Here is an 18,468-nt window from a genome sequence, read left to right on the forward strand (position 1 = left end):
ATTATCAGGGACCAACTTTTGAGAATATTGAATTTGTCCAAGTATGCTGATATGTGTCACATTTAATTAACTTGTTTCTCAGATTCCATCTTTCATTTTATTACTTTCTAATTTTTTCTTAAAGTTCAAACTTAAATTATGTAACATCTTACCAAATAGAAGACGAATCAATTGTCTAGGTTAAACGATCTAAAGATGTTGGAACACTAGTTAAATCTAGTGAGAAAATTGGATAGAAAAAACACAATGTAAGAACTAGTGTGTGTGATTTAAAAATGTCCCACATTGGTGAGCCACACCAACTAGCAAGTGTTTATATAAGGGTAGAGTGACCTCCAAGGGTGTGCCCTTGGGGTACCCACTTTTGCGAATGGGTGAGCGCTTAGAAAAACATAAATATCACGCGCGCGACGACGCCCCCGCCGACTGGGCCGGGGTTTGGGTCAAAATGATATATATTTTTTTATCACTTGAAATATTTACGCGTAACAAATAAAATCGTTACGATCCGACCCGATCCAAAATGCGTATCCAGAAGTTTCTGGATATATCCAATTAAGAAACAAAACGCGTTTACTTAAGGATTAAGCCGACTTAATCCCCAAGTCTCTCGTTTTTTGTTACAAACTCTCCCTATAAAAGGAGAGCTCCCCCCACTCATTCTACCCACCGAAATTCACACTTGATGCTTCATGTGCTTTTCCTCTCTTCTCCCATCGACTTGTGTTAATGAGTTTCTTCTGATTCTACTCCTTTCTGTCCCTTTGGTTTCGATTAGAATGGTTACGTACCATATCGAGTGGTTTTAATCAAACGATTAATCCATATTTTGACGAGCGATTACATATTGTGCAGTACGTACTCGTAACAGTGATTTGAGCTGTTTTATCCTTGAGGCGGCGCGGTTGTTAGTCTACCTTGCACAAACTTGGTTAGTGCCGCAAAACGTCTTAAAGAGAGCGACCTGATAGTGACTCAACCCGGTAATTCCTTTGGTGGTAGTTCTGATTTTTAAAACACGAAAACAACAAAAGATCAAGACAATAGTAAAAATATTCAAGAGAGAGAAAGTTTTGAAACTATTAGAACTTGATCCATAATGAAAGAATGCAAGTGTGTATAACTTACAACTAACAACAATTGAGAGTAACCAACCACTTAATAACTGAATAGCAATTTACCTTACTTCAAAACAGAAACTAACTAACCAAAAATTCTCCAATATAGACTTCAATGTATAATTTCAATATTGACGTATATTAAAAAACAAAATCAACGTTTGATTTTCAACTTACCTTTATGTTCTCATAAGCCTCTTGTTTAAAGCATCTTGGTGTTTATTGTCCAATTCTCTAGCATGAGAAACAATTCTCTAGCATGAGAAACAAATGGTTGCCTCTCTTGAAGAGATAAAGAAATTAAGTGTTTATTGTCCAATTACCTTTATAATCACATATGGCATAAGAAGGTAGCAATACATTTATTGTTCCACATTAGACCCAAAAATAACTTCAAGGGGACTATAGAACATTGCAAGTTGTTGACAAGTTATCTTACCACCTTGTAAAGGCTATGAAGAGGCCACTTTTAGTTATAGTAATAACTTTGTTAGCCTAAAGAAGCTATAGGATCAAGATTGAATAGAAATCATATCATATTTATAATTTATAAACAAAATTGAATAGGCATCTAAATAGATAAAGTTTGAACACGAATCATATCATAGTGATAAACAATGCAACAAAATTCATATAGGATAATGTCAAAGAAAGAAAGAAAGGAAACATGGAAAACAACACCCTACATGTGAATTTGGATTCCCTAGTCCCGCATTCACGTAGTTCGGACATAGGTGGTTGTTCGATCAGGATGAGACGGTCCAAAAAAATGTAGATTCTATTTTTAATATGAATTGATTGAACGTCTACATATGTGTGAATGTGGGGAATTCCTGACTGCATATATTGAGTAACATACTAAAAGGTTGAAATTCCATTAGTACATTTAACACCAAAGATGGAATTGAGAGTAATGAATGTTACATAAAAATGTGATAAGGCGAAATGGGTTGGTTTTTCATCAACTGTTGAATGATTGGGCGAGTTTGCTTGGGAACAATTCCGAGTAACCTTTTGATTTGAATGTTGTTGGAGTCACAACCAATGCAATAGCAGACATACCACAGTTCAACTACATACATACATACACATTCAATTTAATCATATTAAGTATAAGCAGAAAAATATAAAATACAAAAAATGAAAGAAAGAAGAAAAGGAACATTAAGAGCACGAATACGACGAATGGAGCAAACCCTTTTTTTAACTCTAGTTTTGGGACACAACATAATTTGATGGGACACTTTTGATTTTTTTGTTTTCGAAAAGAAATTGAGTTAGTGCCTACTAGCTTAGATTGATTAATTAAGTTAGGGGCACTAGTTAAGGACATTAAATAGTAAATTTTTATGAAAGTTTATGTAATCGGTGTATTGAAAATTGAAAAGTTTTACATTTAAAAAAATAATTACTTGATTTAAAATGTTTAAAAAGTGCTTCGGGACATTTGTTAGTAAGACCCTTTAGTTATTTATTTGAGTCGATGAGCTTTTTCGTCCTTCAATGGGTATGCACGTTGAAGGACACATGATTTTTTTTCTCTCTTCACAGTGTCACAAATGGTTTTTTCCTCTGTTCACAAGAAAATCTTGCTTTTTATTATTTTTTTTAAAATAAATGGTGACATGTGGCACTTTGTGGTTGGTCAATGTCTCATTACATTGGCACTACAATGTCACTCAAGTGTTGTCCAAATGAGTTTTTAAAATAAATCTTAATAAAGTAGGAGTAAGACACAACAAGAACAATATTATCCAATATAAAAAATTTACTATAATTTTATTTGTTAAAAACTTTTTGATTCATACACAATAATATCGTAAATTGTAGTACAATTTAAATGATAAAAGTTACAAATACGTTTTTTATTTCACAGCTAGACTCTTTCAAACCAAAAAAAATATAAAGAACTAAACACTAATACTACTAATAATTTTATTAAATTATATTTATGAAATATTAATGTATTTAATATTATCATAAATATCTTTCAAAAAAAAATATTATCATAAATATAAAGTACGATAGAATTGGCACGGATATGCATTGTTATATGCAGGGGCCGGGGTTCAAATCCCGGACACCCCACTTAAAGTACGATAAAAGTTTCTTTTTGAACCCTATGGTTAAGATGGAATCGAAGCAAAATACTCATCACCATGACATATTTGATGAAGAATCAAATGAGATTTAAAGATTTAAAATGTGAAGATGGTAAGTATGGAAAGAAGCATAGTATGAAAACACCTTATTTGACACCTATATCATCTCCACAATTTTTTATTCCTCTTAATTATAGTTCTTATAATTGTAGTCTCTATAATCAACATGGATTCAGCCTTCTTTTTGAATCAACATCTGATGCAGAGTTCAATAGATTAAAGACATCACATCCTTCAAAATTCAAGTTCATACAAAGGAATTAATGGAAATGAAGTTGATGACAACTCTCTCATTCCAGTAGTCGTTATTAGAATTAATAAATATAATTAATGTCGTTTATAAGAAATATGAATGTGAGATGTACTCTCAATTTTTCAAAAGATATGGGGACAATTTGTTTTTCATTTCACTAATGTATCCAACATGACACCGTCATAATTAATAAAAAAATAACAATTAAGTGATGAGAATTGAGATGGTCATACTCTTTTACAGGGCCGTCCCTGTGAAATAGGAGGCTCGGCTCTCTTTTTAAAATAGGCCCCTAGTAAAATAAAACATAATTTTTTTGTGTAGCTAAAGTTCATTAAAAAAAATCAGAATCAGAAGAACTTCTAAACATGAAAGGAATTAAAAAAAAATAAAGTGAAAGAGGTGTAATTTATCTAATAGTGTCGTTTGGATTTGTCATTCCTTTGTTGTGGAAAAGGGGAAAACGAATGGTTTATGCGAAGAAAAAAATGATTGTTGTGATTCTTTCAATGAAATAGTTTTCCAAATTGATTGATTAAGTGATTATACAGATTAGGGGTGGTTTGATAGAATCAGATTTATGTACAAAAAGGAGAACTAGAGTCTAGAAAAAAACTCAAACGTGTACTGAACAAAGAAAATGATATAACATATATTTTTTTTTATTTAAGTGGGGGGTGGGTATTACACTTAATTTTTTATTTGAGGCCCGTAGAATTTGGAGGCCCGCCTGGTTGAGCACCTTGCACTCCCCCAAGGCAGGGCCTGCTCTTTTATACATGCATATGTCTAAGAATTTTGCTCTCCACCCAGCAACTTTTGCTCGCGCCCTGCACTGCTTCCAAATATACCCTTGCGTTAGTTAAGTCACGTAGCGTGACTTAACTAACACACGTTGTAAGCCATGCGCGACTTAAGTCACGCAAGTTGTAAGCCATGCGTGACTTAAGTCATGCACCACTGGCCTATGCGCGAGTTAACTCACGCACGTTGGCCGGTGGTCAGAACTGAAGAACAAACGTTTTTTTTTGGTCTGTGGTCAATGTTTCAACATTCAATCCACACGTTTTCTACCAAATTTTACACGTTTTTTGACCACATTAATGGTATTTACCACCTATACTACCATTCCCACCTATAAATACCCCTCCATACTTCCCTAATTCCTCACACCATACTACTTTCTCCCCCTCATCACTCTCTCCCTCTATTTCTCTTTCTTTTTTTTCTTTTCAATATTCTCTTTGGGGTAAAAGGTGATCAATTTTCGTCGGGGTAAAGTAGTGAGTAGCCGACTTGGGGAAATGATCGACCCTTGGGATAATTTTAAACCTGTTTTTTTAACCGCAGAAACTTTTTACCGTGGGTAAAAAGAACTTCGTGTGGTAAAAAAAACAGTTTTAAATTTAGCCCAAGGGTTGATGATGTATTTTCCCCAAGAAGGCTGCTCACTATTTTACCCCACGAAGATTGATTACTTTTTACCCCAAGGAGAAAATAAGTAGATTTAGTGAATAAGTAGATTACTTTTTATCATATGAATTATTGTAATGTAATTTATGAATTATTAATAAAATGAGAGATTATTTATGCCTCAATTTTGTTCCTTTGTTTTATATTTGTTGTATTTAACTTTATTTATATTTGTATTGTATTTACCTTTATTTATATTTGTATTAATTTAAAGAATAATATCGATTTAATAATTTAGAATAAAATTAAGAAAATAATTTAGATTAATGTAAACAAAATAATTTCAAAATAAAGTTAATAAAATAATTTTGAATAAAGTTAAGAAAAAAACATAATTTGAATGAAGTTAATATAAACAAAATAATTTTGAATAAGTTAATAAAAATAATTTGAAAAAGTATCGTTGCGCCACTTAACTTGCGCCACGTGAGTTAACTTGCGCAGTAACTTACACTTGCGCAAGTTAACTAGCGCATGGGCATTTTCGGCATGGCTGCAGGGTGCGAGTAAAAGTTGCTGGGTGGAGAGCAAAACTCTATGTCTAAATGAGACATATCTTGAATCAACGTTGTCCCATCATGTTTATCCTTGTTCATATGGTTGCATTCATCCCTCATATTTGTAGTAACACAATCACATAAATCCAATTTGTCATTCATTTCGTGAAACAAACGCTTGGGACGATTCTTTGGCGAATATGGGTTGTGATTCTGTTGATGGTTGAATGTTTATGAACTGTATAGGGATCAGTTTATTTGACAGCAAGTAACATGATTCAGGGACTAGTTTGATTAGAAATCGTATCATATTTATAATTTATAAACAAAATTGAATAGGCATCTAAATAGATAAAGTTTGAACACGAATCATATCATAGCCATAAACAATGCAACAAAATTCATATAGGATAATGTCAAAGAAAGAAAGATAGGAAAAATGGAAAATAACATCCTACATGTGAATTTAGATTCCCTAGTCCCGCATTCTCGTAGTTCGGACATAGGTGGTTGTTCGATCAGGATGAGACGGTCCAAAAAAATGTAGATTCTATTTTTAATATGAATTGATTGAACGTCTACAGCTGTCTTGATTGCGTGAATGTGGGGAATTCCTGACTGCATATATTGAGTAACATACTAAAAGGTTGAAATTCCATTAGTACATTTAACACTAAAGATGGAATTGAGAGTAATGAATGTTACATAAAAAGGCGATAAGGCGAAATAGGTTTGTTCTTCATCAATTGTTGAATGATTGGGCGAGTTCGCTTGGGAACAATTCCGAGTAACCTTTTGAATTGAATGTTGTTGGAGTCACAACCAATGCAATAGCAGACATACCACAAGTTCAACTACATACATACACATTCAATTTAATCATATTAAGTATAAGCAGAAAAATATAAAATACATTGAATTGAATTGAATTAATGCATACCATTTGAAAAAGGCACTTACATAAAGAGCACGAATACGACGAATGGAGCAAACCCTTTTTTTAACTCTAGTTTTGGGACACAGCATAATTTGATGGGACACTTTTGATTTTTTGTTTTCGAAAAGAAATTGAGTTAGTGCCTACTAGCTTAGATTGATTAAGTTAGGGGCACTAGTTAAGGACATTAGATAGTAAATTTTTATGAAAGTTTATGTAATCGGTGTATTGAAAATTGAAAAGTTTAACATTTAAAAAAATAATTACTTGATTTAAAATGTTTAAAAAGTGTTTCGGAACACTTGTTAGTAAGACCCTTTAGTTATTTATTTGAGTCGATGAGCTTTTTCGTCCTTCAATTTGTGTATGCACGTTGAAGGACACATGTTTTTTTTCTCTCTTCACAGTGTCGCAAGTGGTTTTTTTTCTCTCTTCACAAGAAAATTTTGCTTTTTATTATTTTTTTGAAATAAATGGTGACATGTGGCACTTTGTGGTTGGTCAATGTCTCATTACATTGGCACCACAATATCACTCAAGTGTTGTCCAAATTTTAAATAAATCTTATTAAAATAGGAGTAAGACACAACAACAATATTATCCAATATAAAAAATTTACTATAATGTTATTTGTTAAGAACTTTTTGATTCATACACAATAATATCGTAAATTGTAGTACAATTTAAATGATAAAAGTTACAAATACGTTTTTTATTTCACAGCTAGACTCTTTCAAACCAACAAAAATATAAAGAACTAAACATTAATACTACTAATAATTTTATTAAATTATATTTATGAAATATTAATGTATTTAATATTATCATAAATATCTTTCAAAAAAAAAAATATTATCATAAATATAAAGTAGGATAGAATTGGCACGGACATGCATTGTTATATGCAGGGGCTGGGGTTCGAATCCCGGACATCCCACTTAAAGTAAGTACGATAAAAGTTTCTTTTTGAATCCAATGGTGAAAATGGAATCGAAGCAAAATACATGATGCAACATCTTCACCATGACATATTTGTAAGTACGATAAAAGTTTCTTTTTGAATCCTATGGTGAAGATGGAATCGAAGCAAAATACATGATGCAACATCTTCACCATGACATATTTGATGAAGAATCAAATGAGATTTAAAATCTGAAGATGGTAAGTATGGAAAGAAGCATAGTATGAAAACACCTTATTTGACACCTATATCATCTCCACAATTTTTTATTACTCTTAATTATAGTTCTTATAATTGTAGTCTCTATAATCAACATGGATTCAGCCTTCTTTTTGAATCAACATCTGATGCAGAGTTCAATAGATTAAAGACATGACATTCAATAGATTAAAGACATCACATCCTTCAAGATTCATGTTCATACAAGAGAAGAGACGCTTAGGAAAAAAAAAATGCAAGATAGGTTAATTATAAGCAATATGAAAGAGAGGTTAATCATCAATTTCATCTACAACAATATCATTCAAGCATATCACATAAGTTTCCCTTAACTTCTTGACACATTCACCTCACCAATCAAAAGAATTTGGATCCTCTAGAGTTGTTGCATGGTGTTGTAGCGACCATTATATTTAGAATTTTTTTTAGCTAACACCAAAGTTTTGTCAAAAGATAAGTTTTTTTCTTCTAATTACACCTGTGAGAAGTAGGGGTGGGAACAGGCCAGGCCGTCCGACAAGGGCCTATGGTCTATCCTATTTAAAGCCTAGCTCGGCCCAGCTCGTTTATTAACAAGGTCAGACTCAAGCTTTTTATAAAGCCTATTTAATTAAATAGGTCAGGCTAAGGCTTACAAAAAAGCCTATTAAGCCCGTTGGGCCGGCCTATTAAGCTTTTTATGTATAATATATATTCCATTATTGATATCGTTGAAGTTTTTTTCTCATAAACTCAAGCCTTCATATGATTGGTTATTTAGTAGCACATATATTGGTGTGATTAGACCATCATAAGATTTCATTATTTCGTTGCAGAGATATTCATGTGCTTTAGGCCTTCGTAAATTTTGGCCTATTTAGTAGTAGACTTACATGTGTTGCTAGACTTTAGTGTAAAATAAGTTTTTAAATAGGCTTTCAGGCTCGAGCCTTTAAATAGGTCAGGTCAGGCCTCGAAAATGAGCCTATGACGGGTAATAGGCCAGACTCAGGCCTATAATTTTTGAAGTAGGCCAGACTTAGGCCTTACAAAGCCCGGCCCGGCCTAGCCTATTTCCACCCCTAGTGAGAAGAATTCAATTTTTTACACATGTGAGATGTACTCTCAATTTTTCAAAAGATATGGGGACAATTTGTTTTTCATTTCACTAATGTATCCAACATGACACCGTCATAATTAATTAAAAAATAATAATTAAGTGATGAGAATTGAGATGGTCATACTCTTTTATACATGCATATGTCTAAAGGACATTGAAGTGAATTTGATATTTCATTTTCTTCTCTTTACAACGTTGTCCCATGTCATGTTTTTCTCTTTTTGTATGACCTTTATTCATATGGTTGCAATTATCTCTCGCATATGTAGTAACACAATCACATAAATCCAATTTGCCATTCATACCATGAAACAAACGCTTGTGACGATTCCTTGGCGAATATGGGTTGTAACTTTGTTGATTGTTGAATGTTTATGAGTTGTATTAGGGATCAGTTTATTTGATAGTGAATGACATGATTCGGGGACTAATTTGGTTTTTAATAAATAATACATGAATCGATTTGTAATTACTTTCATTTAAAAAAAAGTTTAAAAAAATCAAAATTTTCTATCAAATTTGTCCCTGTACACTTTGAAGCTGACTTGAAACTCCACGTCAGTGTTTAACGTGACATGTTGGCACTATTAACGATGAGACTTGACAGAGAGACTAAATTGATTGTACTTAGTAAAATTCAGGGAAGTATTAACTATTTCGATTAATCTGAGGATGAAATTGACTGGTGCGTGCAAATTGAAGGATGGAAAAGCCTATTCACTCTGATTTATTTGGCAAGGGGAAAAATTGATAACTTAATTGCTAGGGATATTACATTATATATGTATAGGTTGGGGTTCGAACCCTATACATGACAACAACAAAAAAAAGATTGTTAATTTTCTTTTCTTAAAAACTTATAAATCAACAAGGACATAAGTTCAGTTAAGGAGTTACTCTGCGAGGACATAAGTTCAACTTCTAATATCAGCGTTAAGTTTTTTTAAATCTTAAAGTATGCCTCGTCAAATTCTTCGCGCTCTAAAAGGACCTTGAATACACGTTATCGTTGCAGCATAACTAATCGGGTAGAATGATTTACACCATCATTATGATTTACTGGTTCCATACGATGGAATTGTTAACCTCAATCTCTTATTGATACTAAACAAAACCATGGTTATTGGGATGAACAAACCATACTAATTATTGGTGTTTTGATGTGTAAATCTATGGGTGTTGTGGCGGACTAATGGTGTGGCGAGGAGAGGAATGATTTTGCATTATTTGGTTTGGACAAAAAGAGAGAAAAAACATGATTTTTCAATTATTTTAATTCAATTGATAATGAACCGATTTTTTTTTATTTTAGAAATAAAAAATTGCACACATGTGTCTGACTCAACTAAATTTGTCTACACGTATACATTAACTTATCCATATTGAAAGGACCGATAGTTTTGCAAAAGAGTTATAGATAGAGTCAGATGGGTTATTTAAAAAGTAAAGGATTAAAATTCTAGCTTTGTGAAAATTGAAATTAAAAGTTTATTATTTTTTTTGTGTGAACCGGGTATCTCGTGCACGATTTGCGGAGACTAATCCATTGAGTCTTGTGGGATTCAAATGGACGGCAAGTTCTCCCAAAAAATTTAACTTTGTTGAATGTTCAAGACTGAATTCGAACTCAATACCTTAGTTAAATACAAATAAATGGGTTAAATACAAATATTCGAAAAGTTTTTTTTGAAGTGTTATTAGAAGATACATGTGTCATCTCATTCAAGTGTTATTGGATATTTTTTTGAGGGAAAGTGTTATTAAATACAAATATTCGAAAAGTTTTTTTTTTTTGAAGGGAAAAATAAAAAAGTTAAAAAAGAAAATAAATGGGTTTGGTAGGTAGACAGCTTAAAACCACATTGCATTTCTCTTTCTCATCACTGCTGCTGCCCTTTACACATTCCACCGCGCGCGCTCTCTCTCACTCTCTCTCCATTTCCGACCCGACCCGACCCATTTAGCTCATTTCCGGTGGTGACAGGAACTTTCCGGTGGTTGTCAGGTCAGGTAGTGATTTCTCTCCGTTAGTTTTTCTTTCTATTTTTTCAGTTATTACATTTCCGACCCATTTATCAAACACTGATACGAAATAACTTATTTAATGTAATTAGTATGTTTGTTTGTACCTCGACACCGATACACGTTTTCGATCAGAAATGATTTGAGAAAATAACACAATTACAATGTAATTGTTATGTTTGTAGCTGGACACTGACATGTTTTCGATCAGAAATGTCGATGCTACTGAGCTCGGCCTCTATTTACCTGTTGGGTAATTTTTTTAGTTTTCTTTTTTATTTTTCTGTTGTTACACAGGGAGAATGGAAAGTAACCATTACAATGAGTTTGCGTACGTCGACAATCCTTTCAGTAAGTATGCGTATAAGCGAAATCATCTTACAAAGAGTGTTGTTGAGGTGGATTCTTGTCGTGCTAGGAAGGTCTTGTCTCGTTATTCTCAGAAAGTCGAAGAGTGTAAAGTGGAGCATCCAGAGAGGGTTGTGTCTCCTTATTTTCAGAAAGTTGAAGAATGTAAAGTGGAGCATCCACAAAGGGTCGTGTCTCCTTATTTTCATAAAGTCGAAGAAGAGTGCAAAGTGGAGCATCCACAGAGGGTCGTGTCTCGTTCTACGAAGAGCATTGAAGATTTAGAACAGTTTAGGTATAAGAGTGAAAAAGTGTCAAGTCTAAGAGAGTGTGTTAAGAACAGTGAACTTCCTCCTAAGATTTTCAATGACTCTCGAAAGAGACCGAAAGTTGAAAAGCCTAAGAAATCAAAAAGGAAAACTAAACCTTTTCTTAAGGCTGATAGATGTAGGGAAGCTTACAAAAGGAAAACACCGGATAATAATTGGGTGCCTCCACGTTCTACACCTCCTCTCGTTGAAAAGCGTCTCCTTCAAGAGTTTCATTTCCATGATCCATGGAGGGTGATTGTTATATGCATGCTACTGAACCGCACTAAAGGTGAACAGGTACATTTATCAAAGTATTTCTTTAGTTTTTCTTTATTGCATCCCTTATATTTTATGCTGATGTTTTACTCTCAGTCCTGACTTTATTGCATCTCTTTGTTGTTTTGGCTTTCTAAAAGGTTAATCGTCTTTGGGTCACATTGCTATAATGTCATATTTGAAATTTATCTTCTTGAGGTCTTGCTTAGAAATTATGATTAAGAATTTGGCGCTGAATTGCTGATTCTGTTAGAAGCTTGTTGATGACTACATGTTGAAAGAGATGCAAACCGTTTGCATCAGTTGAGTTTTATTGAATATTAGAAAACACAAGATAACATAAAAAGTAAAAATCCTTTTGAGTCATTTTGAATTCATCGTAAAGAAGAACAGTGGCACAGTGGCGGCCTTTTTCTCGTTTTTAAAGACTTATAATTGAACGTGAATTCTGCTCTGCAATACTCTGTTTGGACAGGTTTTATTGCATTTGCACATATCGCTACACTTGTACACATGATAACCTTTTTGTAGTTCCGTAGAAAAATTTCCAGCATGTAAAATATTAATTCTAAATTAGTAATTTAGAAATAAAGAAGGATAATGTATTAGGATTTTAGCAGACTCTTGATTTGTTACCAAACAATGCCCAACATTTTCAAAACAGTTCCGTTTTGGATATAATGGCAGCATACAATTAATGGAAATATCATATTCAAAACAGTTCAGTTTTGGATTTAGTGGCAGCTTACAATTAATGGAACTTTTTGTAATAACTGGTAATGATAGAATAATTTAGAAACTCTCTGTTCAATATATAACATTATTGGTGTCTGCTGAACATAATGTAATGCAAACAACTCTCTGCGACATTATCGGTGTCACTTTTATTACAAGAATCATACAACACGAGTATATCATAGAAATTTAGAGAAATAATGTTAATGTAGTTACAAGGTTGGTTCCTACCCGAGAATCAAGAGCTTGGCCTCTCCCTCCTAATTATTAATCCAATTTTGATCGAATCCTCCCTCCCTTGACCTATTACATGAATACATAACCATAACTGTCCTATACGCGATCACACAATAATAAAAGAATATACTAAAGGGGAGGAAATAAGTTACACAATTTCTGCTGTGATATGCTTTTGCGGATATTATTTTTATTCATCAGTTTAAACATGTTATTTCCATTTTCTTGTTGCTTCTATATAAGCTTGTTGATGATTTAACTTCTTTTCTAATGTTATTAGAACGTACCATTAGTTCTTTTTTATAGTGACTGCCAATGAACACACTTTATGATGACATACTTGCCCCTCATTTTTGCCGTGATTTAACCATCGACTTTTTAGGGATGCCTCAGATTTAGGCAATGTGGGTCGTGTCCTTTTCACATGATTTTTTTTTTTTTTTTCTGATGCTGACTAACTTTCCCTTTTAACAGGGATATTTTGTTCATGACTTTATCTATAATCTATGAATGTCTCAAAAGAGTGGTGATATTTTGTTCATTTATGACATGATTTGATTAATGTCAGATGAGGTGGATGCATGATTTGAGAATATGTTAAATTAGGAAACTGGTAAATTTATGTCCCAACATCTTGCGTGTCATTGACAAGTGTTGCATTTTTGCTTTGGTTAAAACATCTTTTCTATGTGTTACGTTGCTCCTTTTGTACACCCTATTTTGAGTTAGCTTCTTATTTTGCAAAATGCAGGCAGAAAAAGTTTTAGCAAACTTTTTTAAGTTATGTCCAAACGCAGAAACTTGCATGCAAGTACCAAAAGAGGAAATACAGAAGGTAATTAAGACATTAGGTCTTCAAGTGAAAAGGTCAGAAAGTTTGCAACGCCTTTCTCGTGAATACTTAGCTGGGACTTGGACTTATGTGACTGAACTGCACAGTGTTGGCAAGTATGTGTGCTCTTTATTAACATTTTATATGTCAATTTTTCACTTTTAACATGTTACTTTTAGGCTAAATTACAATTTTGTTCCCTCTAGTAGTTTATGCTATGTGTAATTTCGGTTCCTCTAGTTTTTTTTTCCAGTGATTTTAGTCCACTCATCCTTTTTTGTTTCTTTAAAACCCTCAAATTATTATAATAAATTGAAAAATGTACAATTTGAATTGTTTAAATTGAAAAATGTACAACCCTGATATAGAGACGATGTTTCTGAGTTTAGTTCAGTTGTCGACGTATTCTATCTTTAAATTGTGACTTTGAGGATAAGTTTGTTCGGAGGCAAGCAAACATGGTTGCTCACTCTCTATATCTACACAAGTTTTGAAATTTCTTAATTTTAAACTTTATATCTCAAATTCATCATCGAGCCTTAAATATTTTATATAAAAAAAAAAGTAAACCTTAAAAGATTTATGTCAAATACAACTAATGGTAGGATTATATTTCTTTAATTTTTAAAATAGAGGGACTAAGTTACTTGGAAAAAACCAGAGGGGCCAAAATTGCATATAACATTGTATATTATCTTATCTTAACATTGATTGATATCGGTTATCTCTTTTAATCAGGTATGCGGCAGATGCATATGCAATATTTTGTACAGGCAAGTGGGATGAAGTTGTACCTCATGATCACAAGCTGAACAAATATTGGAATTTCCTTCACAACATAAAGGATACATTGTGAACATCACAAGATTCCCAGTGTATTTATCTACATTGGTATCTCTAATATTATGTTATATATTTCCTTTAATGGTCGACTGCTGCGGTGAAGGGAAAACTATGGTGAGGCATATGGTAGTTTTTTTTTTTGTGACAAAAAGCCAATATGTATTTCAAATGTTGCAGTGGTTTAATCAAAGCTCTGACATATATGTTGGAGGATACATTCCTACAAACATTGCTTTTTGGACTGTTATATCAATTTACTCTTATTGAAATATTTGTGAACATGTTTTGCAATCTGGTTATTACAGATTTTTATTCACACCTGATGATTTTAGACCAATTTATCTCAGGGTTTAGATGGATGGTTTTAAGCGCAACCTTATGGTTATAGGGATAATGTTCTGCTAGATACTCTGTGAGTTACCAAACAATATTTGAGTTTGTACATAAAAATCAGATCCTAATGGGAATTGGATTCCCCGCATTCATCGGAATCATGCATTTTTGAATAATTTAAAATACCGAACTTGAATTTTAATCGACGTTGATGTCTTGTGCAATTTTTGACATTTCATTACATGTATCGGCTTTAAAATTTCATCATTTGTAAATGTTATATAAAGTAATGTATTTATTATTTATAGTGAGTGAAATTTGTTCATCCCCTGCTATATTGTTCACTTTCCATCACATGACTCATAATTTTGCAGCTATTCTGAAAGGAAAAATAGAAAGAAAAAAAAAGTAGTAGCATAAATAAAATGAATAATGTATTCTCATTGTTTGTCATTAATTCATTATGTTCTTTTGGCCTTTTTTTATAAGTTGTCTAGTGACTATAATGCCTTTTTTTTAGGGTGAATAAGTGTGGAATCCATAATTGGAATCCCGACCCTGCATATATAATACAATATCTCTGTTAACTGAGTTATGTTTGTGGGCACAGTGTTCTTTTAGGCTTTCTGTACAATAATACTCATTTCTCTTCATAATAGCACTCGTTTTCGTTCATCTATTGCGCCACAATGGCATCAAATGTGTGAGAACTGGTGAGAGGAAAGTTTTGGCATTGTAGTAAAGTGTACTGAAAACCCATATTGGCATAGGGATCACATTGAATTAAGATTTGATTTGGTTTTTTTTGAAGAAAAATATAATTTAATTTGATCGGTGGTTAACTTATTCATCATTTTAAATGCATTACAAGAATGCACGGTTGCAAACAATCGACCATAGATATGGTTTGCACTATGCACATTTTCAGTGGCAACATAAGCAATATCATTGGTTATTATTGTGTGACTCATTAAACCTAGCTTTTCCTCATATTGGATTTAAGCTTATGCTCTAACGAACAAATTGTCAAGATTGGTCTGATTCTAGTTTCTTTTGAAAAGAGGTTTTTAGGTAATAGCCACAATTCTAGCAAACAAAACTTCATCCTTTCATCAACGTATTTTACTTAGCTCCATAGTTTTCGATGTAGCTCCATAGTTCTTCTTCTTTTCCTTAGACGATGACCCCTAAGATTTCATTAGTTTTGAGGTGTCACTAAGAGGCTGTAAAATGGGAGGTGAATTGCCGGCAGAGTACCTCCCAAGAGTCTATGTAGTTGGGTTGCTTGTCTTTGTAGTGTCATGGTTCCTTCTTTGAGGGTCAAGGTGAATAACCTACATTTCTCAAGGTTTTGCGCTCCGGATGGCTTCAATTTTCCCAGTGGTTCATCTAGATCATTTTATTTTACCACACTTTCAACACATTCTCTTCTTAGTTTCATTGCTCACTTGAGTGTTGGAGTGCTAATGTGTCTGCATGCACCTTTCGTTCCACCGCGAAGACTCATCGACACTGTTGCATCTCATCCATCCTCACCGGACAGATCACCAACATATTTGCTAAGAAGAAAGCAAAAAATTATTTTAGGTAGAAAAATTCATTTTTTAAGTTTTAAGATAAAGTTTTTAAACAAGAAAGTTGTAAGATGTTGAATGCACAATTTTTAAGAAAAATTCATTAACAACCCTTAATGGCTTAATCTATCTATAGCTATAAATAATTAGGTTTAATTGCACTTTTGGTCCCCCTATTTTAACTTAACAACAATTTTAGTCACCCTATTTCTAAAACCACTATTTTGGTCCCCCTATACAATTTTTGGTTTTTTTAGTCCCCGTTAATTTTGGTGATTTGTCACTTTCATTAATGATGTGGCACTGACATGTCATATGTGTGTTGGCTTTCTCATTTTCCATGTCATTTATAATAATTAATTCACATACATAAAAAAATGTTTTTTGATTAATTATTAAAAATAAAGAAAATAAATAAAATATAAAAAGGAATGGAATTCTATTGAGGAACTAGGAACCCTAATTGCTAAAATCCTAAATCTTCATTCATATTCCTCCTTATTTTCAAATCAAAAGAGTTCGAATTCCTCATCCCCTCTTTCGTTTTTGAATTCATTCAAGATATAGCATGATTATTTTTGTTTTCAAGGAATAATGCAACTTCCCACTAAAACTATTTTTCCGCAATATCAATATCCAAAGTTCAAGTAATGATCCCATTGAGGATGACACTTCACCAAACAAAGTATTGCCACTCAAATCTAGAGACTCCAATGTTTTCATATGTTTTTAACAATCAGGTAGTTTTCTTATTAATTGATTGTTTGAACGATTTAATATGTGCAATCTATTCACCGTATTGTTAGTACATAAAAACAAGTGAGCTTCTAAAAATTTGTTCTAAGACAACTTTAGCAATGATTCACGTTTAAGAAATTGTGGAATTGAGGAATTCAAATTCGTTTGATTAGAAAAGAAGGAGAGGATGAATGAAGATTGGAGATTTTAAAAATTAGGGTTCCTAGTTCCTCAATCTAATTCCATTCCTTTTTATGTTTTAATTATTTTCTTTATTTTTAATAATTAATCAATTAGTTTTTCTTATGTAAGTAAATTAATTATTATAGATGACTTTGAAAATGAAAAAGCCAACACATATGACATGTGAGTGCCACATCATTAACGAGAGTGATAAATCATCAAAATTGATGAGGGACTAAAAAAAAAATCCAAAAAATGTATAATAGACAGGGACTAAAATAGTGGTTTTAAAAATAAGGGGACTAAAATCGCAATTAAGTTAAAATAGGGGGACCAAAAGTGCATTTAAGTCAAATAATTAATACTTTACAAACAAGTCATAAATACAAAAGTTTATTGATTAATTATTATAGATGACTTGGAAAATGAAAAGGCCAACACTCATATGACACGTGAGTGCCACATCATTAACGAGAGTGACAAATCATCAAAATTGATGAAGGACTAAAAAAAAATCCAAAAAATGTATAATAGACAGGGACTAAAATAGTGGTTTTAAAAATAAGGGGACTAAAGTCGCAATTAAGTTAAAATAGGGGGACCAAAAGTGCATTTAAGTCAGATAATTAATACTTTACAAACAAGTCATAAATACAAAAGTTTATTGAATAGAAACAACTATATAATATCATCAGAACTCTTGTTAAAAACCAAGTGACATAATTACATAGTAACAATGACTACAAACAATAAAGGCTTAATTACATTTTTGGTCCTCATGTTTTGGCCTACTCACGAAAATGGTTCTGCCCTTTTAAAACAGAACAAAACTGTCCTTCAATTATCTTTTTTGTTGCATTTTTCGTTCTACCCCCCATGTTATCCTCCAAAAACGCTGATATGACAAAGAAAAACCTATGTGGCAGTGCCAACTGGGAAAATGACATTAACATGTCATTAAAACAACATTTTTTAATTTAAAAAAACAACTTAAACATTTCAAAAATTAAAATAAAAAAATTTGAAAGAAAAAATGGAAATAAAATTGAAAGAAAGATAAAATTCAAGTGCTTCTTCAAGGGTTTCAATCTTCTTCTTTTCCATCGTGCTTCTTCATCTTCTACATACTCCTCCATGTTTTTCTTCTTCCATTCAAACCCAAACTCATGAATCTTCATCATCTTCAACTCAAACTCATAAATACCCAAAAAACTAGGAAAACAAATTCAACAATACATATTCTCAAATCTTCATCTCTTTATTCCAATCAAACAAATATCAACCCACAATTAAATCCTCTATATCTATCAAAAAAAA

The 18,468-nt window shown here is 32.5% G+C and overlaps 1 protein-coding gene across 2 annotated transcripts; it reads left to right on the forward strand.

Moving 5' to 3' along the window:
* The first annotated feature begins 10,575 nt into the window (after window positions 1-10,575).
* LOC146913757 (uncharacterized) lies at window positions 10,576-14,646 on the forward strand. 2 transcript variants are annotated; one of them, XM_085716970.1, is made up of 4 exons: window positions 10,576-10,729; window positions 11,039-11,697; window positions 13,400-13,596; window positions 14,219-14,646. In XM_085716970.1, the coding sequence occupies exons 2-4, from the start codon at window positions 11,044-11,046 to the stop codon at window positions 14,334-14,336; spliced, it is 969 nt and encodes a 322-aa protein (XP_085573096.1). In that variant the 5' UTR covers window positions 10,576-10,729; window positions 11,039-11,043; the 3' UTR covers window positions 14,337-14,646. The 2 variants fall into 2 exon arrangements, with proteins under 2 accessions (XP_085573096.1, XP_085573097.1); XM_085716971.1 differs by having other exon boundaries at window positions 10,578-10,724.
* Window positions 14,647-18,468: the final 3,822 nt, after the last annotated feature.

Source organism: Medicago sativa, chromosome 6 (genome assembly GCF_051527215.1).
Source record: "Medicago sativa cultivar Bolivia chromosome 6, Bolivia_mono, whole genome shotgun sequence".
NCBI classification, from domain to species: Eukaryota; Viridiplantae; Streptophyta; class Magnoliopsida; order Fabales; family Fabaceae; genus Medicago; species Medicago sativa.